General features: G+C 35.4%; 1 protein-coding gene across 5 annotated transcripts in view; it reads right to left on the bottom strand.

The window, feature by feature from the left end:
• Positions 1–1342: 1342 nt before the first annotated feature.
• The window catches only part of LOC138366632 (A-kinase anchor protein 9-like), a 101950-nt gene continuing 81393 nt past the window's right edge, over positions 1343–21899 (bottom strand). For all 5 annotated transcript variants that reach the window (XM_069327802.1, XM_069327806.1, XM_069327803.1 and 2 more), the window contains 19 exons: positions 19115–19273; positions 18440–18685; positions 17119–17335; positions 16398–16468; positions 15909–16080; positions 14516–14751; positions 14117–14381; positions 13127–13349; positions 11906–12056; positions 10573–10740; positions 9959–10165; positions 8698–8880; positions 8013–8174; positions 7331–7489; positions 6155–6334; positions 5739–5950; positions 5463–5596; positions 4192–4339; positions 1343–2919 (listed from right to left, as the gene is read on the bottom strand). In XM_069327802.1, the coding sequence (XP_069183903.1) occupies positions 2820–2919; positions 4192–4339; positions 5463–5596; positions 5739–5950; positions 6155–6334; positions 7331–7489; positions 8013–8174; positions 8698–8880; positions 9959–10165; positions 10573–10740; positions 11906–12056; positions 13127–13349; positions 14117–14381; positions 14516–14751; positions 15909–16080; positions 16398–16468; positions 17119–17335; positions 18440–18685; positions 19115–19273 (3393 nt within the window). In that variant the 3' untranslated portion in view covers positions 1343–2819. The remainder of the gene's footprint in view (positions 2920–4191; positions 4340–5462; positions 5597–5738; positions 5951–6154; positions 6335–7330; positions 7490–8012; positions 8175–8697; positions 8881–9958; positions 10166–10572; positions 10741–11905; positions 12057–13126; positions 13350–14116; positions 14382–14515; positions 14752–15908; positions 16081–16397; positions 16469–17118; positions 17336–18439; positions 18686–19114; positions 19274–21899) is intronic.

The raw sequence follows: 21899 nt of genomic DNA, 5'->3' as shown, positions 1-21899 counted from the left end.
AAAATATCTGAAATGTCCGAAATTTGACTCCTGAGCGTGAGTTTTGAGCCGAATTCTGACTCTCTGCACCTATTTTCATTTTCAAATTACGACTTTTTATACCGAAAATATGCCTATTACTGAAAACGGCGAGGGGTCATATTTTGTCCAAACCCCCCTGCAGTTTTCAAAATATTTGAAATGTTGGAAATTTGACTCCTGAGCGTGATTTTTGAGCCGAATTCTGACTCAGGATTGCCAAATTCAAATTGCTAAAAGTAGCGAGCTAACGGTCTAAAAGTAACGAATGTGTAATAAGAGTAGCCCAATTTTTTGTTTAGTGACTGATACGGGTTTCAAAGTAATCTATTATGATATATAGAGTACATTAAACGATTTTAATTGTTTTATTAACATTATCTCTGCATATATATATTTAACCAATATGATAATAGGATAACTTACCAATATTTACTGTTTGAAGCTTAATGGGTGTGAAGTCCTTCCACGTCTTTACAGTTGAAGATTACCAAGATCTTGATCTGCATCCACAACCTCGTTTTTGTATATTGCAGACTCATATTTAAGCATTTACATGGGTGGTTCAAATGACGAGCAACAAGTTACATTTTCTTCAAGATATGTTTTGATTCTCAAGACTGATGTCAAAAGCTCAAGTCCCATTCCCATTCAAGATTTCTCAGTTTAGTTTTCACAGACGTTACTCTCGAAAATATCCGTTCAACCGGGGCATTACTGATCGGCAAGCTGTATATTTTCAACACAAACTCAGCGAGGTCAATCAGTATGGGATCGCCAGCAGTGTTCTTGACAGTTATTGTCTTGGTCTAAAATGACGATTCAGATGTTGGAATTTGTCCCTTACAAATGTTGGACTAGTCAATGGTTAACAGTAGGCGCCACTGACTTTCAATTTCACTAAGCTTAGATTGGTCAGCTAATACTAACGGAAGTTCCGAAAATGGTGGCCATGTAAGCTAAGGCATATGATAAGTTAGTTTAGTTCATTTATTATGCACCCCATACCCATCTTGTGGGCGGTAGTGGAAAGGGTTACAGAGGCACATAATGGGCTCAGGGACTGAACCCCACAATTCATTTAGCTAAGCAAGTTACAATCTTGATGAGCTAGTTACAAAATTCAATATACATCGTCACACATGTGCCTCTATTTTCAGACTGATAAATTCAACTTCAACAACAACTATATGTAGAAGAAACTAGGGAAATATAATGAGTCAATTATTAAGTTAGGGACAACTAAAAACCGAGGAGTCTACCCAAAGGCATTTGAGAAAATAAATATTTTTATTCTGAATCACAGGTTAATAAAATTACTACAGTATATCCATAAAATTTTATTTGTAGGATTTTTAAATAAACAGGATTATAAAAATGGCCTTTGTGTAGGCTTAACATGATCTGGGTTACATGGAATACATAATGTAGTATATAAAAAGTAATCCTTAAATACCGAAGACTAGTGATGCGCACACTGTACAGATAAAATCTGATATTTCATAACAAAAAAGGAAGCTCCGCCATAAAAAGAAAGCTTTGCATCTCTAAAATATATAAATGGAAGCTCTATAAAATTTGACATGTTCATGCAATGAACCAGGCACATTCACTGGTTTCTCTAGAATTAAAAGATATGTTTCTTTTAGACATAAAAACAACCTTGGCAACACATGCATAAAAGTCAGTCCTCCTTCAGAGAAAATTTGGGGAACAATTCAACCTTGAATAATACATTGTCTTTTATTATGCTCCCATTATATTTATAACAATGTATGTCAGAAAGCCAGAAAATGGTCTATAAAGTCTGTACTGTAAATTATACTTAAGCTGACATATATTATTTAACCATGGATTTTCAATCTCAAACTGCAGAGGTTACATATTTATTTTTAGATAATCATTCTTAAAAATGAAGAACGCAGAACTAGCGTCATCTAACTTGATTTCAGAGTAGAGCAGAAAAATTGGTAGCTACTGTAGCAGCTTTCCTTACTGTTCTTATTGCTTATATAAGGTAATGCCAAGTTCATGTGAAAAATCTTACCCCCGAATCATACTTTAATCCATATCATTCTTAAAAGTCTATACAGAAGGTACATCAGATAGTGAAAATATCAATTCCCACATCATAGAACTTTAAGTTATTCAATAGCACAAGTAATCATAGGCATAACTTACAGGTCAGCTATTCGATCATTATAATTTAAAAAAATAAATAGGATCAAATAGAAATACTGAGTATGCAATGACCGAGAAGTTATTGTAGTCATCGACTGTAATCCCTCAACACATGACAACTCTACTCGGGGTGTGACTATCCAAGATTTAATTTGAACTACAAATGAGGTGCATCTCTAAAGACATTATATATACACTGTACAGTAGTCATATATTTCATGAATAAAGCATTTAGCTATAATGTGATGATGACAACTAGAAACAAATTAATATCCTGACACCTAAGTTACAATTAAATCACATGTGTGATTAAAAATAACAAACATGTAATCACAGAGAATCCAGTGTGGCAATATACAACTTACTTTCTATGAGAGCCATGAATTAACTACCTATCCAGCATTTAATATCTATGACTTTGGTTTCAATTCTTAACTGCTACAGTATATCTAAAATTAATATACAGTAGCTTAATGGCACAGATTCCAAGAGAACTGACATAAAAAGGGTCCCCACTCCACTAATGTCCCATTTAGACACCTAGTATTTCAAAAAATTCAAGTGTATATATATTTTTCATTTAGATTTTTAGATAATTTATACACAAAACTAAAGCAGTTTTAAATATTCTTTGAATTTAAACCCAGCACAGAATGGATATTGTCGAGCCTTTCAATATACTCATTTAATCTGGGGGATTCTTCCTCATGGAACAGGCTCCTGCAAATAAGATATTCATATATTTAAGTCAGAACATTGTTAGGGTTTTGAACACTATAAAAAACAAATATTTCATTAATAAATTACTAAAAGTTTTCAGATTCCATCATTAGTCCTAACAGTTGTATTTCTTTGCTATCTTTATAAAATTCAAATAATAAATGTAGCATGTAGAAATGTACAAGAGATTGTTTAGCGAGGTGTGTTTACAGGAAGAGGCCTCCAGAGCCTGAGCCCTGCCTCTTAGCTATCAGCATTCTACCAATTTCTTAGCACAACTACACCAATTTCCAGTGTTCTGTTGTATATACTGTACTTCTTCAAAAGCAATTCTAGGGAGTTGACTTATACATCCACTTGTGCCTATTTATAATCATCTGTCCAATTTGAAAAACGACATGTTTATTAGATAGATTTATCGCTTTACGACTATACTCAAGATTTATTTTTCATTTAAAATATTATTCTTGTACACTTTGTCCAAGTCTTATAATATTTTGTACATTGTAATCATGTCTCCCCTGTGTTTTTGTGTTTTTCAACGATGCTATGTTGAACTCTCATCATGTGTTTGTAGCTTGATTGCCTTACTTCTGGAGCCTTCCTAGTGGCAAACATCTGTAAATCTGTAAATTAAACACTTTTGTGTTTTGATGACACTAAAACATGTCATCTATATTCTGACAGTAAATGTTCTGATGATGCTAAAATGTGTCATATACCTTGAAATGACAGAAAATCACATTTTTCATTTTTTTGAATTTCAGTTTTTTTAAGCATAGTGCATAAATAGCAAATTGGGGGGTACCATCAAGGGATGACACTGGCCAACTCCTTACCACTTCAAACAATAATTATTCTGCTTGTGACTATTTTCACTTTTTTTTTTATATACAAGAAGGTACATTGGGTTTGTGAAAGTACATAACAATGGTGTTTTTACACACTTGCACAGCCACTAACACGCATAGCGTTTCGGGCAGGTCCTTAACATAATATGTAAGTTTATTAAGAGGTACACTGTAGCAAAATTTGAGGTTAACATAATAACTACAATATAAATTGATGGGGGATAAATTGAAGTCAGAATGCCACTTTATCTCCAAAAATAATGAATACAGTCCACATCTCTGTAGACATGCATATGTAGCTACAGTTAAAATATTTGCACACAATACTTTCAAATATAGGGGTAAATGGCAATACAGTACTTTCAAGCGTAAGGGGAAATAACAGCACTGTACCTGTACCTTCAAACAAACGATACTGTACCTGCGGGAGGAGGAAGGTGCAGACCACAACATATTAGGGATATCTGATGGTCCTTTGGTAGGAGGAGTCAGACCAGTAATAGAGTTTCGGCTTCCTCCAGCTACAACTTGATCAGATGATCCCGGCCTGCTGCTTTCGGAAGCCTCTCCTGAACATTAGGATGATGGTAGATAAATACCATAGAAAAGTTATAAGTAATTCCCTAAATGAATACTATTCCATATCATAACTCCACCCCCCATTGTTCTCCCTCACTCTCACACACCGACGCTCTCTCATACCGATGCTGTAACATACAGTTTTGGGTGACAACATTCAAAGAGTATGGCAGCTTTTATGTTTACTTAATATACAGTACTGTAGTTAGACTACAACAGTTGGAAGGCATGTCAAGATAAGTTGAGATGAGGATGCTTGTTATGTGCTGCTGGTGGAGTCAGGTAGGATGTGAGTGATGAAGGTGGCCTAAAGCAGAGAGCTTCTGCAAGGCCTGGAGCTGAGAACAGAGAACTTGAGTGAAGTTGGTAGTGGAGATCTCAAAGAAGAATGAGAAGGAAGGGAGGGGGGGGGGGGGGAATGACAGAAAACGAGTTCAAAGGGGAGGGGGGGGGGTTGAGAGAGGAGAGCTCAAATGAGGGTGGGAGCAGAGAGCAAGGACGAGGGGTTAGAGTAGACAACTTAAAAAGGGCAGGATTGACTGTCTGCTCTGTAGTGAGGCTTGTAGCATTTAGGGTGAGGGTTGGAACTCGACTCATTGAGTGTTGTGTCATATGCTGATGAATATTGGTAGTGTTGGAGAAGATTCCTAGTATATCCAGAGCCTTTGTCACCAATTCACTGAAGGAGAATTTTGGTTGACAATCAGTGCAAGATAATGGTGTTTACCAGTGCCAGTTTGCTTTGGTAACCAAACTGAATACTGAATTATTGGAAAGGTTTTAACTGCTTTTAAATCTCTTAAAAGTAGTTATGTGTCTGGTGAGGATTATATATGTGACCACTACTTCATGGAAGAGTAGCTGTTAAAAAGAATAATTGATTAAAACTGAGATAAAATAAAGTACTATACTTTTGATTCTACAAAGTACTTTTATATCTATACCTGAAATATTGAAACTCACTGGAAAACTCATTGACACTATACTGTCAAGAAAGGATTTCAGAAGCAAATAGTTATAAAAAAGTAGCAGTACAAGATCTAGGTAAGGTTCGTATTAAATACGTGTATCCAATTTAAACACACAGTATATGGTATTTAAAATTTATTTTACCTTGAGCAGATGTGATGGTAAATGCCGCGTGAGAAGTAGGGAAAAGAAACTGTAATCCAAGCTGTCTCTTCTGCCGATACCTTTGAATCATATTCTTCATCCGACAGATTGCAATTACTGCTAAAACTCCAACCCTGAAATATTAAACAGCTTCTTTTAACAAATTTCTTTTAATAACTTAGTTAAATACTCTGTACTCAAGAATCTTCGTAATTAATTTCAACCAAAATTAAATATCATCCATGTATTTTTTTTAAATACATAACATGTACGCACCTGAATCTGTGTATTCTAGAACTAGATACGGCTTCTGCTGCTTCACTTCTGACAGGTCCATTAACTCTACTTGCCATGGTATGTAGCCGAGATAAGGTGTCATGCTCGGTGTCTCTGTACCCCTTTATAACTACAAGTAGGTATCGCTTTTGCCAAATTAATGCCTTGCGCCAGTGCTCGGATTGTATATATTTCCCATAAATATGCTGCATCTGAAAAGTTACAGTACAGATTTAACACTAATAAACAAAATACTGAGCAGTTCTAAATCCTGTATGTTCAAAGATCATATTTAATTATCACTTCAATTTACAAACTATGAAGTTTTTTGGCATAAAATATTTTAAGTGTTTTATCAAACTATATATAGACATACAAGTTTTATTATAAATTCTGAATAGTCTAATGTTTCTTACTCTCTCATCCCGTAACTGAGTATTGTTGACATTTTGAGTGGTCCTGTATAACGCTTCTTGCAATTTTGTTACTTCACCTTCTTTCTGTGAAATTATTTTTTGCAGAGAGATTCTCTCTCTTTCCCATATTGAACGTTCCTTTTTAAGCATTTTTTCTGTTCTAGGATTATTACCGAGAGCCTGTGGAAATAAATAATAGGTTGTAAGGTGCAGTATATCTATATCCCATACACTTGCTCCCTCCCTGGAGCTCTCAATTAGGGGGTGCCACAGCAGAGGTTTCTCCACAAGGCTCTGTCACCACACACATCTTTCAAGCACTCTTGACTCCTTTCCCCATCCTTACTATCATTTATTATTCCATTCTTCCATGCCATGAAACTGGTCAGCTGTCTTTACCATATAATCCCTTTATTCTGCCCTTGAATTCCATTCTCATTAAATGAATCTAAGACAATCTACTAATACTCAACAAGACTCTTACTCATACCATTTCTCGTACATGCTTCCTCACTCCTAGATCCATCCTCACACACACACAATTGACAAAGAGGAATTCCTTAAAGCCAGCAACTTCAAGAACAAGATGACACAAATTCAAGCTAAGGAAACAAAAGTGCCAAAAAGATATTAGAAAGTTTTCTTTTGCAAAGAAAGTGAAAGATGGTTGGACCAAGTTAAATGTGGTGATGGTGGACGCCAAAACTGTCAGTAATTTCAAAGTGTTATATGACAGAGTATTGGGAAGATTGGACACCACACCACAAGCATAGCTCTTATCCTGTAATTACACACACACACACACACACACACACACACATGGTTTTATCAACAACTTGTTTCTACCATTTGAAATCTTGAGCACTCTGCCCCTACATATGCCCAAATTTTGGTACAATTATACTTGCTCATTTTCCTTTTTCCCTTCACTAAACCTTTTTCCCCTCTTCAATCACACATTTTTTTAATCTATCATCCAGTGGCTACACATGTACTCAACAATAATACGGATCTTGACTGTACAAATTGTTTGAGTTGAGTTTATACATGAAGACATTTTCCTGATATTGGACATACACTACAAAATATTTTAAGAAAAACAAAATACATAGGATATACCTATTAGGAACAAGTATAAATATGCATAATACTGAGAGGAAGAGTTGGTTGACTTACAGCTTTTGCTTCAGCAAGCTGTCCAGTGAGATCAGTTACAGTATTCTCCAGACTGTGAATTTTTTGCCTCATGGATTGGCGGTCGTCAGTCAATCGTAATACAGACTTACAAAGTTCCAGATTTTCTTTAAGCTGCAGTTCAAAATACTCATCAAGATTCTGTAAATGAAAATACAGTTAATATACAATTTCATCCAAGATTAGCCAGTAAAGACAAATATAACTTGAACATCTAAAAGCCCTAGATTAACAATAAATACAAAAGAGGCAAAATACAAAACCAGGATCCTTTGTGGAATGGTGTCAAAAACAATGATTGTGAAAATCGGGGGATACAAATACGGCAGTGAGTGCAATGAAGTACCTCTTTCTGGGAGGCACACAAGTAATTAAAATAATTACTTATCAATAATTAAAATACAATATAAAATTTTCCAATAAAGTTTTAATACTAGATATGAAACTAGACATTTGATCTTATGCTGCCTACAACAAAACTGCATAGATTTACAACTTCCTGTGTAGAGAAATATGAATAAATATACAGTACCTATAATACCTAATAAGTTCTCACCTGTCCATTTTTATTATTATTATTTTATAATCAATTTAATGCTATTCATTCCTTCACTCACTCTCTCAACAAAGTTAGACACGCCCAATTACAAAGTGAAAATCTTACATTAATCCTTGCTAAGGCAGGAAGTCCAAGTCTATTTATAGCCATCTTTTCTGTTGCAAGTTCTTTCTGTAGCTGCTCTTCCTTCTCTCTAGCTAATTCTAAATCTTTGGTCAAGGTTCTCTGCTTGTGACGCAGTGTACAGAGCTCAGCTTCTGCCTCTCCCTGTGAAAAAAAAAAAAAAGTTACGGCTAGCAAAATCAGAATGCACCATACTCCTGCTCAAATGGGATGCAATCCTCCAAAATGCCAGCTACAATGTAAGCTTTGACATCCACCAGAAATACTGGTTGGCATCAGTTCCAACATAATTAATCATAAAATTTGAGGCCAAATGGTCAGGCATATCTGGACAACAAATTGTTGAGATGATTATATGAAAAATAATCACACTTTTTATTTTGTTGAGAAAATGGCAAAGATAAAGGTGCATCTTAATATAAAAATCCAGCATCACAATTTATGTTTTCATAAATTTCACCACTGTTCCTCACTACATATCTCCTCCTAAAATGATTGTCACATCACAAGTCACACTAACCAGCACTACGATCACAATGTAAGGTAAAGAAAAACAGTATACTAGTGCCTTAAGCTCCAGGAAGCTACAAAGGAGGCCAAGCCAGAAAACAAGCTTTTTTATATGTTTTACTTTTAAAATTTAGTTTAAAATTAAAATTATACTCACTAATTTATTTAGTGTGCGTGTGTATGATATGTGAAGCTGTGTATCTTCATCACGGACTCTGTGAGATGCAATTTGGTGTGCATCTGCTTGAGCTCTTAAATCACCCTCAAGCTTCCTTATTTCTCCTTCTAACACTCGGATGCGTGATTCTTGACTTTGTAAACGCTCTCGATCACTACTCATCTGTGGACGGTGAACCGATGTCAATACAGTACTGTACATGTATATTCACTAACTATAAAAATACAAACCTTAGAATATATCTGACAATGGTATTAAAATAAAATTTAGGTATGAATACCATTCTTTAAATTCAGCACCATAGATTGCTCAATAATTTGTATCCATTGGGGTAGATCTCCATTCAAGTTATATGGAGATCAGAGTTGCCCAATTTTATTCTTATGATGCTCCGTATATTTTCTAACTTTTATTTTTGCTTTAATGTCACAGTCTTATACTCCAAATGTGAAAAGTTTAACGTAAGATTTTATAAATGATATAAAATAAATGACAGACTACAAATCCATTTCTAAATTTACCGAGATACAGCATTTACAAGAAAGTTATTCCATCTATTTTCATTCCTGATGTCTGTACCAAAGATAGACCAGTTTGTTTTCAACTTAAGCTGTAGTGCACAAGTTAACAGCATTGTTAGTATCAAGCAGGGATTTCCATTGTGTCAATGTAAACATCTTGATGTAGTTGGGTAACTTAACTTTATATACAATAAAACAGAATTGGTTAGTTTAGCTCATTAGTTTCCCTGGCCCACTGTTGTTGTGCACTGACCGCTGAATGGTAAGGTACTATCATGTTGCACGTCATTGTTGTTCTGCAACTAGCTCTATATTAATAATAATATATTATGATACTTTTGAGTTCATTCCCAATAAAGTTGAATGGATGTGATAATTACATTTAGTACAAATGACATGCTTTATAGTTGTACCTATTTAAACTTGTGATAAGTTTTATGCCTAAGGTTGCTTCAATGGTCAAAACACTATTATTATGAAACTAGTGGAAGCAGATTGACTAAAGTCATTACTCACTGTGGTCATCATAGTATCCTATGATAAACAGGATACTATGATGCAATCAAAAACTATACTATATAATATAGTTTTTATACAAACAATAAAATATAGTATGGTAATAAAAAAATGTAATATATACTAGCAATAAAAACAGTGGAAGCAACAAATATTGCCAATAATAACTCGTGAAATAAAAATAAACTGGAGTATTCTCTTACCTGTCTCATTAGGGCATCCTTTTCCATTTCCAAGTTCCTGACTGTTTTAGTCAATTCTGCACATTTTCCCTGTTCTTCCATTAGATCAACTCGGGCACGTGCTCTTTCAGCATGAGCTTGCTCATTCTGGGTCACAACTTTAAGACGCTCCCTCTCATATGACCTTTGTAATTCTGTAAAACGCTCCTTTTCGACTGCCAACTGCATCTTCATAAAAATAACATACTTTCATCAGTATAATGTATAATTATTTATGATTTTTTTTGTGTCAGTGTTTCTAACAGAAAAATCAAGCAATTAACAATGACTATAATCTCTATAATATAAGTGAAATGAGATAGTTTCATACTCTTGAATTATATAAATGCTAAAAATGGAATAAGCTGTCATCAGTAATTTTTATAGTGAAGACAATCTGATGTTGTTCAGGAAAGCAGAAAATTTATGATATTTTTATAACAAATGAGCTGATGAAGATAGTCCTTTAAATAATATATTTATTTTTATCTTGTATAAGAACAAAATATATTTCACACTATAGTTACTAAAATAATAGAATTTGGAATTTTGCTAAGCATTTCTACAAGAATATGAACTACAGTAATTTCTTTAACCTTGAGATCTTCAGAAGTAGGTCTTCCAGTTGAACGACTGTCCTTAATTCCAGAGGAAATTCTATCAGATTCCATAGCTCTTGGTGTAATGCAGGTTCTTTCAGATCTTTCATTTGAGTAAAGGACCAAACTTCTCTCGCGTTCTTTATCAAGAGAATTACGAAGATCCTGCAATACCAAAGAACAGGGCCGCTAATGAATACACTATCTGAACTTGCATAAATTACTTAATCAATTCAATCACAGTAACACACACACACTGAAGTTTAGCATGAAAATAGTGATAATGAATTATTTACATCTTCCTCTTAATGAAGTCCTGAGGTTTTATTTGTCTTTTTTTTAATCCTTGTAAACATATTACAGCACAATTACCAATGACCAACAAAGCAACATAACTAAGACAAATTAACACAAGTCTTTAATAAATTGATGATTCTGCCAAAAAGAAGAGAACAGCTGAAACAAGCAGAGCATTGAATGTAAGGAAATTACCATTTCTTGGCAGTGTCTCAGTGGTTTCTTTTGGCTAATGGAACTGAAATTCAAGGGCCACTATTGGTATGCCAGGCTGAGCCCTGTTGCCAGGAGTGTTCTGTTCTCAACTGTGCACAACTTGTTCTGATATTTTAAGAGTTTGCTGGGATCGGCTTACCTTCACCTAGGCCAGCTAACTGGCTTTTTGCTTTGTTTACCTAACCCAGAACAGCTGCCAGGGCTTGCCCCATATCTTGCTTCTTTTCAGGAATATGCATTTTTTAAGATTGTGTTTTGGGATGGTCAGGCCCTGGCTTTGGTACATTTATTCCCAGCTTCATGTTTTATTACTATCTTTGCCTTTTTGGGAATCACTAGACTGTCAACACCTGGAGGGCATTTCACTCTAAAGTTTGCAGGCCGAGTCTCTCTCTCTCTCTCTGTCCTGTTCACTTTTGTTGTCTTTCTGCTTAGAGATTGGTGTCAATTTCCAGGCTCTTTACCCTTGGGTCCATCTTGACATCTTTGCCCTTTTGGGTTTTGTCATTATGATGGTGTTTTCATGTGATAGGCTGTTGTTCCACATGTTATCTGTTGCCAGTGGGTAGAAACAAATCCTAGTTGTCTGGCATGCCCAGTACATCCCTAGCAAACTAGTGCCCACATAAGCCCAGGGAACTACTGAAGAGCTACACAGAAAAATATTTAAATACCTTAAATGTTTTATTTTATACCAAAAAGCAAGTCATAATGTACAGGAAACAAGAATTTCCAACATTTCTGGACCGAGCTTGATGATCTCTGGTACCCTAGATAGGCTGGCAACCTAGCCAGCTCTACTTAGAAGAATAATTACCTTTATGACATTGTCCTGTTGAGTTCGTGTCACTGCTGCCAACCGTCGCTGCTGACTGAGAACTTTTGAAACATGACTGAAATTATTACGCTCTGCCTGCAAAGATTCTTTGAGCGTCTCTATCTCCTTTTTAAGGCTGTCCACATTTTCACTGAAATTTAAAATATTACATATTGAAACTAGCAAACAAAAAAAATGATGAACACAGCACCACCACAACATTCATGAAGTGAAACCGCTCTCAAAGAAGGATATAGGAAAAGAGAGTTAAATGTATCCATAGCAATGCTGCCCCACCAAAATATCCATTGCATTATCCTGGTTATTTCAGAGATCTCTCATATATATTAGGTTATTAGATATATTAGGTTATTAGAGATATTAGGTTACCTCATTATCAATGGTAATTGTTAAAGTAATGAAATTATGAACTTTCTCCGAACAAACTGCTTTCTAATTAGCCCTAGTAACAACATATATTCTAAGACACTACACATATGTCCTCATTCTTTGTCTTTTCCCTTTATTCTTACTCTGATGTTCACCTGTCCACACCTTTACCACTATTATAAATTCATTTAACCCAAACAACCATACCAGCACAGTAATGATTCATCCCAAACAACCATACCAGCACAAGTAGTAAATTGAGGAAGTTCAAAGCTATGGCACCATAAGAACGAAAGATAAGAATAGACTAACTGGATAATCTGTTCCGGGTAAGTGACAAAAGAATGAGGGGGGGGGGGGGGGCACAGTTGCAAACTGGAAACACAGATGAGCCAGATAAATGTAGGGAAATACTTGTATGAAATGAGTAATACTGAACATGAGCCAGAGATGGTTCACAGTTTCAAGAGCACACCAACTCTTAGTGCCTATATGACTAGTAAGTTCAGAGCGGGTTTCCACTAGGCATGCCTGTATGGAGTTTGATAGTTAAAAGAACAGAACACTACTGTTTAATTTTAAGACACATGCTTATGAAAGCCTTGAATGCTTGCTTATGAATGCTTATTAACAATAAAGCTGATATAATCTTGTAAAATAAAATAAAAACTTTCCAAGAGTATGTTGCAAGGACCAGATAACACTACATTATCTTATATAGTATGTATGTACACCAGTATTCATGAATATGTATTAAAAAGCCTTCCTGTATTCACTACCTCCCAATTGGTCTCTCACTTTATACTGTTATTCAAAAGTTCGTTCACTTACCTAAAACTGTTGTTTTCCTCTTGAGCTTTCTGAAGCTGGAGGCGTAGAATAAAGAGTTGTGAGCGCAGAAATGTCAGTTCCGAGACTTGGTCTACTGAAGCTAGCTTCTCCTCCCTTAATTGGTCCATCAACTCATTAGTTCTCTTTTTTTCAGCTTCAAATGACAATTTCCATTCATTTGCAGACATCATCTCTTGTTCCAATTGAAATTCTTTCAAGCCAACTATAAAGACAAATTTGATATGCTTTCATTTAGAGATTCAGAGCCATTAAAGCACAGTTTAGGCAAAAACAAAAATTCTAAACATTTAATTAGAGGATTGATTAAAGACTTGCAATAAGGTCCTTATTTTACAGAGAAACATTCCTAGAGAAGTCTAGAAGCTAACAGAATAAAATCAAATTAAAACACTATGGGGAAAACAGAATTCATTAAGGGGGAAATTAAAAATATAAATGCTAAATAAAAAACTTTTACTGACACAGTTATAATAACAAATTTAAATTAAATTAAATATGCCATACACAGTGACCTAGGCTGCTGTGACCATATAGTAACAAATGGCCTACGAGGTTACTACAAACACTGCAACATGCACATTAAGAACAACATGCCAGTATAAACATTGATACAAACCTTACTACCTTTATAACAATATTTCCTTTCAAATGCAGGCGAGGAGTCACAATAACGTGGGTAAAGTATGTTGACCAGACCACACACTAGAAGGTGAAGGGACGACGACGTTTTGGTCCGTCCTGGACCATTCTCAAGTCGAAACGTCGTCGTCCCTTCACCTTCTAGTGTGTGGTCTGGTCAATATTTCCTTTCAATTTCTGAAGATTCTAAATATCTTGCCCAAATACAATACAATTTTACAATGTAGAATTCAACAGTTTTAGTTATTTCAGTGCATAGAAACAGACTGTTGTGCCATGGTGAATGACTATTCTGTATTTATATAAAGCAAACTCAAAATGTTTACTAACCCTTTGTCGTCATCTCTTGATCTCTTTTACTCAGCTCCTCTTCCAAAGCTGCCATGCGGCGAAGTAACTGTGTCCTTTCTCCTGTGGACACAATGCCTTCACTTCTAGCATGGTCATATTGTGATGACTTTTCCTGCAAGTCAGCAATGGAACCATCTGCTGGTCCAGAAGCTATCAATCCACTCCTACTTATAAGAGATTTCTGACTGCTATCCAAATGCGTTTGATGTTTTTGCAGGAACATTAGATCTATCAACGTTAGCATCTGGAAAAATTGTGAAAATTTAGCTCCTATTAAAATTCCAATAACAAATTAAATCTATTATATCCACAATACAGAATAGATATGGTAAAATTACTAACAAGCGGAAGATGACAAGACAATGCAAATTATATTACCTCTATGCCATCCTTGTGAACCTTATTCATTACTCTTTGGACTCTGCTTGCAACATCACAAGATTCATCTCCATCACTTATGTCACTGACAGCACTAGATGCTCTTGTAGACTGCTCTGCATCAGCCCTAGCATGGCCATCCTTGACATATGATACCAGAGAGTTGTCCAAATAGTTTAATTTGTCAAGGTCCTGATTTCCTCCAGCACTCAGTCCATCAAAGTCACACAGACGAGCTAGAAAATATAACACAGTACCTGTACTTTGCTTTCATATTTGACATTAAGCATGAGGGTACGATAAAGATGTAAATATCTAGACATACTTTTATTATGGGCACTGATATCAATAGCAGGGAAAACTTATAGTACAAAACACACTTTTTTTTGACTGATACCTCAGATGTTCCAAGCCAGAACATTTGTGGTCCTCCACCCAGGACTCATAATCCATAAGTTTTGGTCGACCTTGTCCATCCATGACAAAACTCTTAAAATAGTCTTACCACGATTTAAGAGAAGGGAAACACTGGAGAGTATAATAAGGCAATCACTGAAGAACCAGCTTATTATAAAACAAAAGGAGCAACACCGTTAATGCTCCACTGCAAGTGATAATTAGAAAGATATGCTAACACTATTAATTACGAATTCACTAATATTAATTGAGTGCCACTAATGATAACGTGTCACAACTAACAATGTTGGCAGAGCTGGCAACTCCCACTTTAAGCCCAGTCCACTCATGCATACTTTGTGCAGAAGTGAGTTTCATTTCACCCAAAGTTACAAGGGGTAATGACATTGGAGGTTTGAATAGTTTGAAGGGTTTCTCTGTCATTGCAAGCAGTTACTACAGTCTGGATTACCTAAAGTGCATACTTGGAAAAGGTTTCAGAAGTTGTTCTACTCCCCCAAGCCTGGCCCTGGGGTCATGCTCGACTTGTGACAACTAGATCCAACAGGCTGTTGCTTGAAGTGGCCTGCAGGCCCATACATCCTCTACAACCTGATAGGTCTGGCACTTCTTGCAAGAACTAAACTAACGAATTAAATGCTTTTTTAAGACTTCCACCTTTGTTCCAGCAATATTTCTAATGCTTGCTGGGGAGGATATTGAACAGTTGTAGACCTCTGATGTTCCGACAGTGCTCTTTGATTGTGCCTATGGCACCTTGTTTGACCACAAGCATGAGCTTGTGGTCTAAGTATTAAGTATCTGAGGTATGCTCTCCAGTAAGCTTCATGCTTTTCTGTTTTGGGGGTCAAGACAATCTGAGTAAGTACATTTCCTTCTGAAGTGTAAAGTTATTTCGAGTCTAGCACACAATCTGTCCTGGGTGGGTCTGGGTGGGTCTAGTTATATATACATAAAAAATAACTTATTTACTAACATATTTGTTGGCTCTGGTTACACAAATTTCCCCTCTGAAGCTGATCCTGCAGCTCCTTTTGGATTTGCTCTTTTTCCTTGTTTGACTCTTGCAAAGCAGATGTGTAGAAATGTTGCAGTCGTGCAATTGCTTCCTCTTTGTCTTTGCTAAGCTTCACTGATAAGTCACTCACCTATAATGTAAAAAAGCCATCAATATAGCAATGTACCAGGGAAACCTGAAACAGGAAAACATATGGAAGTTTAAAACATTACAATAGGTGAACTAGTAACCCTGCTGTACAACATGAAGATAGCACCAAAATTGGCCGTGTACATTGGTAACAATTTTTGAGAGAAATATTAGTTAACAAAACTTTCTCCTCAAACAGCTGTGCAGTATATGATGTTGTTACTAGATTCATTATTCCTGCAAATTCTAAAAATACTTAGTATGATAACCTTCTCTTGCCCAAAACATTCAACAGTGAAACCAACAGAGGAAACTTACTTGAGCTGCCATTCGTTCCTCATAGTCACTACATAGCTGCTTTTCCCGAAGTATCTGTTCTTCTTTCAAATCTAGAAATGTAGAAAATTGATAAGGCATCTGTAATTCCCCTTAATTTAAAAAAAAATGTGAACTATCATAAAGTTTTAAAGCAAAACACATCAAGCCTAGTCACAAATCTCACTTAAATTCACAAAATTGTCAATACACTCAGTACTACTATCAAAAGGTTAAAAAAAGACAAACAAAAAAATTACATGAGAAAGTAATAACATTTATTGAAGATACTGGAAATATTAATAAGACTCCCAGCCTTATTAATATTTCCAGCTTAGCTATCCAAAAATTAAACCGACTCCAAAATTTGAATAGGTATAATGAACATGGTCCAAGCCTACGCAATAATTAAGTTAACTAAGTAACTACTAGAAATTATGCTGTCAGTCTTCAAACTCCAAGAGTTTGTTAGGAATCATTTTTGTTGACATGTTTGGCTCACTAGACCCCCAGTGACCTTTTCTCTTGGGTAGGCTCCTCATACTAAGGACATTCTGGATCCTTAAGTGCTAAAGAATTTTTATAATGATCGCAAAAGGTATTTATCAATTTGTTGCTGAACTCTTAAACCTACACATACTATAAACAATATAGAGGGGCGCATTTGATCCCACGATCGTCGTTGCCCCTAAATCAACAACATAAACAATATAGAATACTCCACCTGAAATTTCCTTCTGGTACTGCTGCTCTAGCTGTGCCATATCTCTGTTGCTGTGAGATAATCTCTCCTGCATCTCAGAGTGCACCAGATCCAGCTGGGCTGAGAGCTGAGCAACTTCCTCAGTCTTCAGCTGCATAGCTGCCAAATGTTCTATGTGCTGCTGTTTTAGCCGTTCCAGTTGTTCATGAAGAAATTTGACCTCATTACGAAGCTCCTTCTGTTTTGAGTATAGACACTTAATATTAACAAAGAAATTTATACTCTAAAAAATTAATGTAGCGGTAAACAAACAAGAAATATGGGTCACTAAGTTTGTGAGAACAAAAATCAAGCATCGAATGTAATTAAGTACACTTCTCCAGTGGGTCTTAAATAGCTGCCCATAGTCAAGTGGTGGTCCAGCCAAGCCTTGGGAAGATGCACCAAACCTCTGAGACCCAGCCTTCCCTAATGGGAACCAAGACTACAATAAGACTCCCTCTAGATTGCAAGTGAAGCATGGGGATTCAAAATCAACTTAAAACTGAGAAACAATCACCAGAAAACATGAAACTAAATATTATATGGTTTCAAGCAGAATTTGGATGCATCTGAATCAGGTCCCTCTAGATTACTTGTTGACTATTTTCACAGTACTTCTCACTTTGCTGCCTAGTCTGGGGCCAACCTTTCATTGTGATTACCTGATCAATGAGGTCTTTATAGCCCCCAATGCCACATAGCCATCACAGCCTATGTGAGAGGTAATGCCATCTGGTCCTGAATAGTAGGATGAACCAGGATACCCAGCTGGTAGTTAGAGCCCTTCTTAGCATCTCACCTGTCATTGTAAGTGAGAGCTTCAAAGGGCTTTGCTTTTTGTGGAAAGACCATCTGATGGTCATGTTAAAACACTCCTTAAAATTCTCCACGAGTTCCTCAGTGTCAAGATATTGAACAAATAAAATATGCTACAAAGCAAAGTGGTGGAGGCAAACTCCAAACACAGCTCTAGATGTATATAAAATAGAGCCAAACTGGCTTTGGAACCTAAATACCAGTCAATTAATGTATAAGAGCCAGTACCCAATAACCGTGGCTCATCCCTTACAAATACATCTAGATAAGTACAGTATGACTTGTCAGGATGCTTGAAAATTTCCTGTTGCACTATCCTGTATGACACCCTAAATGCAGGCAAGATCCATGGCCAAGAACACAGTGGAATCTTGCTCAAGCCTCTCAAATACAACCCTCACTATCTCAATGAGATTATCACAAAAGCTTAAAGCCTTATTTTTCTTTCCCCCTTTCCCTTTACAATTATACATTAATCACTAACCTGCTTCTTTTCATTTTGGTCAGCATTTATTTCAATTTTATTTTTTATGTCTTGCATACATCTTTCCTTCTGATCAAGTAGCTCTTCTTTTTGTTTGATCTCCTTTCTAAGTAAATTTATATTTTCTTGGAGTTCTTTAACCTCTTGACTCAGGTCTTTGGTTCTGAGATCAAGTTTTAACATTTCTTCTTCATATTCTCTATTGATTGCAGTTGCCTCCCTTAGTCTTTCTTGTAGTTCTGAAACCTACATAAATAACCATTAATTAAAATTATATTTAAAATACTATTGAAATCACAGTTTTGTAATCTGGATACAATATCAGTTATCACAGTCTCTAACATACTATGAGACAAACCTATAAAATGTGAGTACTGTACTAATGCACTGGAATTAAAGAATAGCATTAGGGCCAGACTATTCATCATCAGTATTATAGAGAATATATTTGATGATGACAATAAGAAATGTATAGATAAGTTATCAACTTAACTAATAACTATTAATGCTAAATAAAAAATTGTATGCTTGTAAAGCTTTTTCTCATACTTATCAACCAAAGCCCTGTATTTCTTCCCCCGTCTCTATGTCAGGTGTTGATAGTAGTAGTAGTAGTATAGTGTATATATAAATATATATATTAAAGTGATTTCATTACAATTAGAAGGTTTATACCTGTTCCTCCAGCCTGAAATATTTGTCTTGCATCTGAAGAGTTTCTGATGGCAAAGGTAAAGGCCCACTGTCTTCAATTTCATCTGATAGCTGCAAAATCTCCTCTTCTCTAGCTTCTAACAGTTCTTGAGCAGCTTTGAAGTCTTCTTCCAGTCTTGTCTATTGAGTAAGGTTATTAAAAACATGTTTTCTAATGCCTTAACAAAGCAGAATAAGATAAAGATAATTGTTTATAAAAATAACTTATTGACAAAACATTTATCAAGTATAGTAAGTTATTTTACTACTGACACTACTGTAAATTTCATATTAAAAACATTCAAAAGATTTGCTTTCAAAACAATATGTTAAAATCAACATATAAGTAAGTATTCAATTACTGTACCTTTTTCAATAAATTATGATACACAGTTCAAACACAACATGCAGCCATGACAGATTATACAAGATGCACAATGTATTATTTCTTGTAGCAGGAAATAATACACTTCATTGAAGCAAGCATACCTAAAAATCCTCAACATTTATAAAAATGCCAAGTCAACTACAGGTTTTTATGTCATTAACAAGGGAAAGAAGCTCTTTATAATGTGTACACATACTTGTATTGCATTAAGAATACAGTACTGTGTTTACTCATATGCAATGCCCAAATGATTTGTCATGTGCCTTTACAGTCGCCTGCAATTCAACACGCTTGCAATGTAACGTAATATAAGCATTATTTGAGGCTCCTTGGCATTCCTTAAGTCTTCGATGTCCATATACAGTACCAAGAATAGGTAATTCTATATACTTTTCAATGTCCCAGTACCCATTCTTTCACCCCTTAACTATGCAGCAATTTAAAAGTACAATGTACTTTTAAAAATACACTGAGTACAATTTAAAAGTACACTGAGCATGACTAAAAATACCGTGGTTCATAAATCAAATGGGATAAAATTGCAGGTGGTGACTGGAGCCATGTAAGGTCAATATTCACCAAAAGTATTTAACATGCACAGTATATCTGAATTTGAGCCCAAGTTAATTTTGCCTTGGACAAGAAAAATATGCTCACGTATCAATCAGATGGGTCATCTGACTCATCTCAAGTTTACATGACCTTAAAGGAAGAAATGTATATGTTTATCACTCAGAATGTTCTGTAATATGTTGAGTTTTGTGATGCACGTCTACATATATGAACACGTTGCACTGAATGGGGTGAGAATAGCTTGAGCTACCTCATCTTTTTGAGTGTATTTATACCTCAATGAACTTGTTTCAATGTCAATACATGACCTTGCAGAGAGGATTCATGTTGTTTGTTATCCAGGGGAGAAGAACGAGAATCTGATGCTGACAGATTCAGAATAACAAAGTTGCTAACATCAATTATATATATATACTGTATATTATAGGTCATAATAGACTATATGGCTTTCTACACATTTGATGTTTTGTTGCTAGTGTTGGTAGTCTGACACATGTCAGTGTCTTGATATGAAAGATGCATACAACTGTTAACCAAAGTACAGTAAGGACACGTCTCTGAACCAAACCCTACATGTGGGGAATATCACTTGCTCTATCATTTTGTTTTCTTCATAACAATATTCTGTTAATTTTCTTTCAAATTAAAATAAGCTTTAAAATTACAATTTTAACATTGATCTAATTGAATTCGTGTGGTACACAAATCAGTGGTATGGTTACTTGTGAATAGTAACTTTGATCCAATAATTAGCAAACCAGTTTAGGTTTTTAAAACCAAGTTCATCAAAGAATCTTATTACTTATGCAGTAAACCTGTAAATGTTTTTAAGTTATAAGTCTTCTCCCAAACCTAAATAGCATTTTGATGGATATTTCAAGCCAACAATTTACATAGTATACAGTGCATAGAAAATATACTTTGGAATGAATAAATGACCTTAATTACTCACAGAAAATATAAATGTTTCATCCAGTATCAAGTTTGCAATAATTCTAGCATCTAGGAAACCATTTTTACTCATTGAAATAATGGCTATTAACTTAAGTCAATGATTGTACATCGTACAATTTAGCAATTGGCACAGTGCAATTTCATTTGGTACTTACTAATGGACAAAATTAAGAAAACTTAAGCTTTAAGCATTTTCAAGATTTGCAACCGTAAAATTGCAGACCTTAATGAATTAGCAATGAGTTCCAAAATACTGTACAGTAGAAAAATAGTAAATGTCTTGAATATTGGTAGTACACAATACTGCACATGCAAAGAACAATGATTTCAGTATAGTAGTGTCAAATGAAATGGAGAGATGCAACATAAGTAATCAATGGTGACAATAATAAGATATCAGAGCAAGAGGAAGTGTGCTCTGGGAAAAGACAAAATGGTATAAAAATGTTTTCACAACATGCAAGGAAAAAAAAATGTGGCACAGTTGAGGGTGAACAATGAGGATATTCACAAGACTTTACAAGAACAAAAATCTTCTTGACAGCATGAGCTAAAATGTAGATCACAGGCAGGATAATGTTTATGGCATTTCGAGTGAGTGTGTGCGGTGATGGTGGTGAGTGGAGGGGGTGGGTAATTACCTACTTGTAGTTACATGATGAGAGCTATGCTCGTTGTGTCCCGTTATCCCCGCACTCTGTCAAAACGCTATGAAACTACTGATGGTTTTGGTCACCACCATCTTCTCACTTAACTTATTCTAACCATCTACCACTCTCTTTGCAAAAGTGAACTTTCCAATGTTCTTACCACATCTTTTATTAGTAAGCTTAAATCTATGACCTCTTGTTC

Source organism: Procambarus clarkii, chromosome 20 (assembly GCF_040958095.1).
Source record: "Procambarus clarkii isolate CNS0578487 chromosome 20, FALCON_Pclarkii_2.0, whole genome shotgun sequence".
NCBI lineage: Eukaryota > Metazoa > Arthropoda > Malacostraca > Decapoda > Cambaridae > Procambarus > Procambarus clarkii.
The sequence above is the reverse complement of the archived record's forward strand: the minus strand, read 5'-3'. Positions and strand labels throughout refer to the sequence as shown.